This window comes from Mus pahari, chromosome 18, assembly GCF_900095145.1.
Source record: "Mus pahari chromosome 18, PAHARI_EIJ_v1.1, whole genome shotgun sequence".
In the NCBI taxonomy this organism is placed as follows: Eukaryota; Metazoa; Chordata; class Mammalia; order Rodentia; family Muridae; genus Mus; species Mus pahari.
Window position 1 is genome coordinate 1,646,361 of NC_034607.1, and position 8,239 is coordinate 1,654,599.

The 8,239-nt window shown below is 47.7% G+C and overlaps 1 protein-coding gene across 1 annotated transcript in view; it reads right to left on the bottom strand.

Annotated features, from left to right (window-relative positions):
• Rab11b (RAB11B, member RAS oncogene family) overlaps positions 1–6,087 on the bottom strand; it is a 13,245-nt gene extending 7,158 nt beyond the window's left edge. Inside the window, exon 1 of the mRNA XM_021217911.2 lies at positions 5,823–6,087. Within this exon, the coding sequence (XP_021073570.1) occupies positions 5,823–5,862 (40 nt within the window). The 5' untranslated portion in view covers positions 5,863–6,087. The remainder of the gene's footprint in view (positions 1–5,822) is intronic.
• Positions 6,088–8,239: the final 2,152 nt, after the last annotated feature.

Genomic DNA, 8,239 nt, shown 5'->3' on the forward strand with positions numbered 1-8,239 from the left:
AAAAAAAAAAAAAAAAGACTGAGGCAGGCATAATGATGAGACAGGCACAGTGTTACATGTCTATAATTCTAGGACTCGGGAGACTGCAGCAAGAGAATTTCGAGTTTAAAGACAGCCTGGGTTACATAGTAAACTCAATGTCAGCTTGAATTACATTTTGAGTCCCCGTCTCAATGGACAAACAGTACTGGGGATGCTGCTCAGTTGGTACAGTGCTTGTCTAAATATGCATTAAGCCATCGGTTCGATCTCTAGCACTGCATTAAACTGAGTGTGGTGGGCATAAAGCCAAGCCTGATGGCATACCCTGAAATTACTCTGGAGTTGGAGGCAGAAGATCAGAAGTTCATTATTATCCTTGGTTACATAGTGAGTTTGAAACAGGCCTAAGCTGCATGAGACTCTCAAAAACAAAATAAGCCGGGTGTGGTGGCACATGCCTTTAATCCTAGCACTTGGAAAACAAGTGTAGGCCAGCCAGGGATATACTGTGAAAACCTATCTCAAAACAAACTCACAAAACAAAACTACAGAACAAACACCACCACCCCCACAATCCACAAACTGATTACCGAGAGGGAACAAAAAGAGGCTGTTAAGATGACAAACATCTCCCCCCTTCTCTTTCTGTTGCCACCTTATCTCTCTCTCCCAATAAAACCTCTTCCACATGAAAAAAAAAAAAAAATGACAAACACCACCTTATACAGCCCATTTTACAGAAAAGGAGACTGAGGTTCAGTTGAGCAATGAGAACCCTGCTATCATCAGGAAAGTGGAGGCAAAGCAGGAGTCAGAGCCTGTGTTTATCTGCAGATTTGCCCCCAAACCCCCAATCACATTCACCAAGCAATACATGTCCAGAGCAACTTGCCTAGGAAAATGTCTGGGCAGAATCTGAAATCAGGTCTCTGGAACAAGGCCTTTCTCTTCCATCTTAGTCTCATGTCTTCCCTGTCATTCTCCTTACATCTCTGTCATACAACTCAGGGGTCCTGGTTCTACCCCTAGAGGCAATGAAGCCCAGTGCACCTAAGCCTGCCTATTTCTCAGGTTCTAAACACCTGAGCATTCATCAGGGGTAGCCAACAAACTCTGACTCCTCATCAAGATCCAATAGTCTTTGAGGCTCCTCAGTTCAGGCTTTTATTCTCCATGCAGACTATCACATGACCTGGTTCACAAGACATGTAATGACAGGCTTAGCATCCTTCCAAGACTCTGGGTACCCAGTAAAGGAATGTCAAATTCGGGGGGGGCAACATTTGAGATATGAATAAATAAATAAATAAAAATAAAGTCAAGTTCAGAGAAGGATAGTCGTGGAGCTAGTAGACAAGAGCCTATAACTCAGAGCCAAGAACTTCTAACCACACTGGTTGGGGTACTGACTAACTTCTGAGCCATACTAAACTGCAGGAATCACTCTCTACAGCATCTGCCCTTCACTTCCTTCCCTCAGGAGCTGCCACAGCCAGGAGAACTTTGTTCCTCATTCTCATGCCCACAGGAGTAACATGGAAAGTGTGCCCTACTCAGGAGGTCTCTCACACCCTTGCTGTCTTCTCAGTCTTGCCTCTGTTGCACAGCCTCAGGGACCCTCAGCCACAGCACCTGCACTATGACCAGGACTGTACTTTAGTCAACCTTATGCCCAAATGACTCATGGGCCTATGCTTAGCAAATTTTCAGGGCCATGCCACGGACAGACGCAAATGTCAATAATCCCACTGCAGTTAGGGGTACTCAACCCTGGAGAGCAAATCCCCAGTCCAAGGTCCACACTGTTGTTGTCTCCCACCCCCACTAACCACTCCCCCTCCAGCAGGAATACCAGAGTGCTACCCAGTTCGCCCGGACCGAATGCACAGACCAGGCTGGGAGTCAATAGACCATGCCCGGGGAAACAGCAGGAAGGTGAGGCTGCTCAGGCCATCCCTGGCACAGGGTGCCCAGTATACCAGAGTGGTGACTGGACTGGCTCTAAATGTAGAATGGGTGTGAAATGTCACTGTCAAGAAAACAAGTGATCAGTTGTCTTGGGAAAATAATAGGGCCTTCAGGACACAGCCTCCAGCATTTCCAAAGAAGTTGGTGGTTTTGCTGGCTGGGAAAAGGTCCCCCTGGATATGTCATTTGGCTGCTTGAACAGGCAAGTCCAGTTGGCAAAAACAAAGATCTTACACCTCTCAGGAGCCCGGGATGCTCTGGCCTGTCCTATGATAGGATGGCACCCCTGGAGACCCAATATAGGAAAGATGTACTCTATGAAGTGGCTCTAACTATTCCAGGAACTAGCACAGGGGAGACTTATTGCCTTAATCTCTGAGGCTAGTGAGAGTCACTAGCACAGTAGGCCTGGCAGACATGCTGCCTAGTCTGATGTACCTGGCAGAGGATTATAAATTTTAGGGCTAGCCCTGTCCCTGGTGTTTATAGTTATTTCTATGTCCTTGGGCAAGGGTGGGTACAACTTAAAATAGCAGAATCCCTGGGCTTCCCACATGACCTATGTCCTTGAAGACTGGGTGGGCACTAATGGCTGGGAACTCTGGAGCTTGGGTGGTGGCAGTGCAGTAACCATTCCTCAGAGAAATCACAGCTATCCCCGGGGATCCACCAGCAGGCTGGGAAAATGGCCAGTGGCTGACAGGAGAAAATGGTGGGAGAAGAAATGTGAGGATCTATAATTAGGTACAAATAAACAACCTCACTCCTGGGGCTGAAGAGACTATTTATGGAGGAAAACAAATGGCATGTGGTCACCCACTCTTGAGACCTCTTGGCCCTGGCCTTAAGGACAAAGGGGCCAAAAACTGTGTATGAGCAGCCACTGTCTCAAGCAGACTTGTGGCCCTCCATGCCAAAGAAATGTGACCAAAGCCTAGGATAAGGAGGTAGAGACAGGCAAAGTTGGTGGATGCAGCACTAGGGTTTGGGGGTGAGGCAAGGCTCCAGACTACGAGACTTCCTGAGTTCCTATGGGTGGCAAAGAGAGCCACAAAGTGACAAAATCAGCCCCTGTCAACACTCCTAGTGCAACCATAGATTTTTGTTTTCTTGAGACAAGGTCTTGCTACATAGCCTAGGTTGACCTTGAATTTATCTTCTTCTTGCCACTGAATCTAAGACGACTCTCTAAGGCTGACAAGGTCACCACCATTGTTGTAATGGCTGACCTGGCCTAAGCCTGAACCTGACTCCAGGCTGAGTCTCAAAAGGGACTGGCAGGTGCAGTGTACTCACATTCTGAGGGATTTGCCACATATAGGCAAGTGAAGCTTGCGGCTTGCCTGCTGCTAGCTCTCTTCCCTTTAATTTCCTAGCGCCCCTTTTTCTAATTTAATGGTTTAAAGTCTGAATGGAAAGGGCAAATACTAATCCTCAGATGAGATGAAAGGAATGGAGAGGAGACCTAGGGTGAGCACTGACAGAATGCTAACCTTGGGGGTTAGGCAGCTACTATGACTTACTGAAAAAGGTACCTGCCAGACCAGGAAAGGAGGCCAGTGGGTACAGGCGGCCACTCCCCCATTGCCAGCTGCTGCAGGAGCTGATTGGTGCTTCCAGGAAGTGAGTTCTGGAGACAAATACCAGTAATGGCAATGGAGTTCCATCGCCCCTGACCTAGTAACTGCACTTCTGGGAATGCACATCAAGGAACCAGCCCAGAGGGCAAAGAGAGGACTCGGGCACACATTCAATGCCAGGCTATTTATAACAGTAAAAAGCCTGAAAACAAGCAGGGGATGATCACAGATGCCTGGATGTGCTGACTTGAAGAGAAAAGATCCCCTGCCCTGCCTAGAAACTTCCTCAGGGTGGTCTGAGTGGGGACAGGCCCCTGACACAGCAGGATTTGAATCTGTTCACCTATCACCAGAGAGCCCTTCAAATCTCTGGTCTCCAAAATCTTTCCAAGTCGTACTCTGCCTCTAAAGTGATACCTGGAATCTAACACCTGCTAACCGGTCTCACATCTGGATATAGCTCACTCCCAACCCATGGTGCTGTGTGGTAACTGTATCTTTCCAGAAATCTGTCTCCATCTCAGGAGCCTTTTGCCCCAAGGATACCCCAGCTACCTTTACAGTCCCAAGATGCCAAGGCCGGCTTTGAGGACCAGGACACACTCCCAGAAGGGCAAAGGTATGTCCCCTGAGGATCCAGGAGTTAGCTCTCAAAATCATTCACTATCAATCAGGGATGGTTAGAGGACCCAAAAAGCTCAGTTTGGCATAGAAGGTGTCACAATGCCAGAGATCCCTAAATATGCTCACCAGAAAAATGAGGAAGCCCAATGACACAGACAGAAGCTCACTAAGTAGGAAAGCTCTTCCTGTAGTTGGATACATATGTGTTGAATGGAGGAGGTATAACAACTGTCTTTTCCATATCTAAGTTTCAATCCTTGCCCCTAAACTTCCCCTCTAAGTAGTAAAACCTGTCTTGGGCTCAACCCTGCTCCACCCTTAGGAACTTGCCTCACTGAACTTGTTCCCCCCCCCTTTTTTTTTTTTCTGAAGACATACTATGGATGTGTAACCTAAGTTACTTTTAAAAAATTTTAAAAAACCCAACTCATTCTTTTGACTTGCCACTCCCACCTCACTCCTTTATGTAGACAAGGCTTGCCTTGAACTCACAGAGCTCTGTCTATCTCTGCTTCCTGCATGCTGGGATTAAAGGTATGACACCACACTCTGCTAAATAACACTATTTTTTTTGTATATCCTATATATATGTGGGCTCATGGGATGTGGAGTGCTTGTGAAGGGCATTAGACAATTTACTGACTCTCTTCCACCATGAAGGTCCCAAGATTGAACTCACGTCATCAGGCTTGGCAGTACACATGAATACCTAAGCTACCTCACCATCCCAGATTGGCTTTGAACTGAAAAGAAACCCTCCTACCTCCAACTCGGGGTACTGGGATTCCAGGTGTGCACCACTACAGGTCTGTTTCCTGGATAATATGGACTGTACAAACTAATAAGGAGTAAAAGGGACCATTATTACAAAGTTTCAGAATAGTACAGGTACTGCATTTAATGTTGTCCATGTGTGGTTTTGCTTTTTTTTTTTTTTTTTTTTTTGAGAAAGGGTTTCAGTAATCCAGCATGGCCTCTTCACTTTTGATCTCCTAGCTCTGCCTCCCAAGTGTTGCGACTACAGGCCTGCACCATCACCAAGGCGATGTTAGTGATAAAACCAGGGCTTTGAGCATGCTGCTGCTAGGAATGCTACCAACTGAATCACTGCTCCATGAATATCAAGAGTTTGAACTAGTGCACAGACAGGCCCCAATCTACCCAATTCCCAAGCTCCAGAATATAGGGTTCCTGCACCACATGATCCAGGCTACACTCCAAGGTAGGCCCGGTCTCTAACAGTCAGTCCTTGAAGGCTCACACCACTCGGGCTTTGTGGGCACGCCCAAAACCTTCTCCGTCGCCCTAACACCAGCTACAATCCTGCTTTCCACGCAGTCCGCCCGCCAAACCCAGGAAAGCCCCGCCCCTCAGGACGCCCCGCCCCAACGGCCTCTCCTACCACTTCGGGCCCCACCCCCCAAGGCCCCGGCCCCGCCCCGGCGCATCCGGGGTCCGTAGGCCTCGCCGAGCCTCCCTTTCCTCACCACTGCGTACTAGAGCCCGAAGCCTAGCGAACTCCACTTGCCCCGGCTTCCTCCGACTCCCTACCCCGGATAGGCCTCGTTGAAGCCCCGGGCTCCACCCTGAGCTCTCTGTTCCTGTAGCACGGCTTCGGCCCTCCAGTCGCTACCTCGACCTCGCCTGTCTGTACCCCACCGGGCGCACCTTTGAATAGGTAATCGTACTCGTCGTCCCGGGTCCCCATTGTCCTGGCGCTTCCGGCGGGATCGGCGACTCCGCAGCCCCACCACAAACACCCGTCGGGGGCGGAACCGGCGCCGCGTAGAGCGGCGGTCTGATGGCCAGTCAACGGTGAAAGCGGTAGTGACAGGCACCTGGACAAGCCAATCAGGCTGAGAAACCGAGCTTAGGGGGGGTAGGAGCCTCTTGGGATCCACCCTTCTAGCCCTCGGTCTCCCGGAGAAAGGCGGAAGGAATGCGGACCTTTTCGAAATGACTGATTCAGCAGCCTATCAAAAGCAGATGGGGGAAGGCGGGACGGAACACTTGAACAGTGAAGTGGATTGACAGAGTGCGAAACCAATGAGAACTCAGACTGGGCCTTCCAGCGGACCTGTAGGGGAAGGGAAATTGAGCTACTTCTAGGTGACGTTACAGACTTTAACGTCCTGATGACATCATAAATCAGTGGGTGTCCTCCGACCTCTTATTCTAGCCCCATAAATGACCATTTCCAGGCGTATGTTCGTTGATTGGGGGTGCCTTCTCTGGGTTGCAGTTTCCCAGTTCTTTGTTTAAATCTAAAGCTTATGTCAGTACCTCCAAAACAAATGGGGATCCTAGGCTTTTTTATTTGTTCCTCTTCTCAAAAAGTTCTCTTGTTTTCTGCTTTCACCATTACTCATATTTTTTCTTTTCTTTTTTTTAAAGACAGGTTTTCACTATGAAACCGTAGCTAGACTGGAATTGGTGATATGGATCAGACTATACCTGTCTGATTTTCTTTTTCTTTTTTCTTTATTGTTTTTTCGTGACAGGGCTGTCTGGAACTTGCCCTGTAGACCAGGCTGGTCTTGAACACACAGAGAGCTGCCAGTCTCTGCCTCCCAAGTGCTGGGATTAGAGGCGTTGGCCACCACCACCCAGCTTGATTTTGTTTGTTTGTTGAGTCAAGGCCTCGTGTTACCCTGACTAGCTTCATATTGAAGAGGGAGTAGAGATAGAGAAAGGCAGAGAGAGGGGCAAGGAGTCGGGTGGAGAGAGAAGAGGAGAGGCCGGCCAGGGAGAAGGGGCAGAGAGGAGGATGATAAGAGAGGAGGGGGCAAACAGCCCCTTTTATAGTGAGTTAGTCATACCTAGCTATTGCCAGGTAACTGGGAGCCTAGAAGGAATGATAACAATGTGTATTTACTTTGAACTAGCTTCCTTTTTTTTTCTTGTTCTGTTTTATTTGAAGCACAGGGTCTCCCTGTGTAGCTCTAGATAGCCTTGAACTTGATGTGTAACACTGAGAGATCCACCTGGCTCTGCCCCCCATCCCACACACACACACCAATGTTGGGATTAAAAAACACGCCACCTCATGCTAGCCAACTTTGAACTTATGATTCTCTTGTACACTGGTAACTTAGACGTTACCTCTTGGGGGCTGGAGAGATGGCTCAGTGGTTAAGAGACTGACTGCTCTTCTGGAGGTCCTGAGTACAATTCCCAGCGACCACATGGTGGCTCAGAACCATCTGTAATGGGATCTGATGCCCTCTTCTGGTGTGTCTGAAGACAGCTACAGTGTACTCGTCACATATATAAAATAAATAAATAAAATCTTTAAAAAAAAAGTTACCTCTCTGATGTCATTTTCTTCCTCTGCTTATGTATCCCTGAGATTATGTGGATCATTTGGGCCATGAAGTCTTTAACAGATATTCAGAGGTTGGGAGAATAGTAAGGAACAGCAATGCAGCTTAGTTTTATTTATGTGTATGTGTATTTTGTTCGCATGTTGTGCACTATGTATTTGCAGTTTCCATAGAGGTCAGAGATGATGTTGGATTCTTAACTGGAGTAATAGACAGTTTTGAACCACCATGTGGGCACTGGGAATCAAACCTGGGACTTCTGTAAGAGCAGCCAATGATCTTAACCACTGAGAAATCTCGTAAGCTGGAAGCTAAATTAATTAGAATGCAAAGGCTTGATTTCAATCCCCAGCACTGAAGTGGGGGAAGGAGTTATTACTGGCACTGTAACAGGTGTTTAGAAGTTGCTTTGGGGCTGAAAATGGGGCTCAAGTGATAGAGTTCTTAGTATGCACATAAACTGGGTGTGGTGGCACATGCCATTAGGAGAGTTGAGTTTAAGGTCATCTTCTGCCACATATGGAGTTTGAGGCCCTTACTAAAACAAACAAAAATAAGGGGCTAGAGAAATAACTCATCCATTAAGATCACGTTCTGTTCTTATAGAAGACTCAGGTTTGATTCTCAGCACCACCGTGGTGGCTTATAACCATCTGTAACTACAGTTTCAGGGGCTCTGATGCCTTAGGGTCCTGTATCCATGTTTCTTTCTCTCTCTCTCTCTCTCTCTCTCTCTCTCTCTCTCTCTCTCTCTCTGTCTCT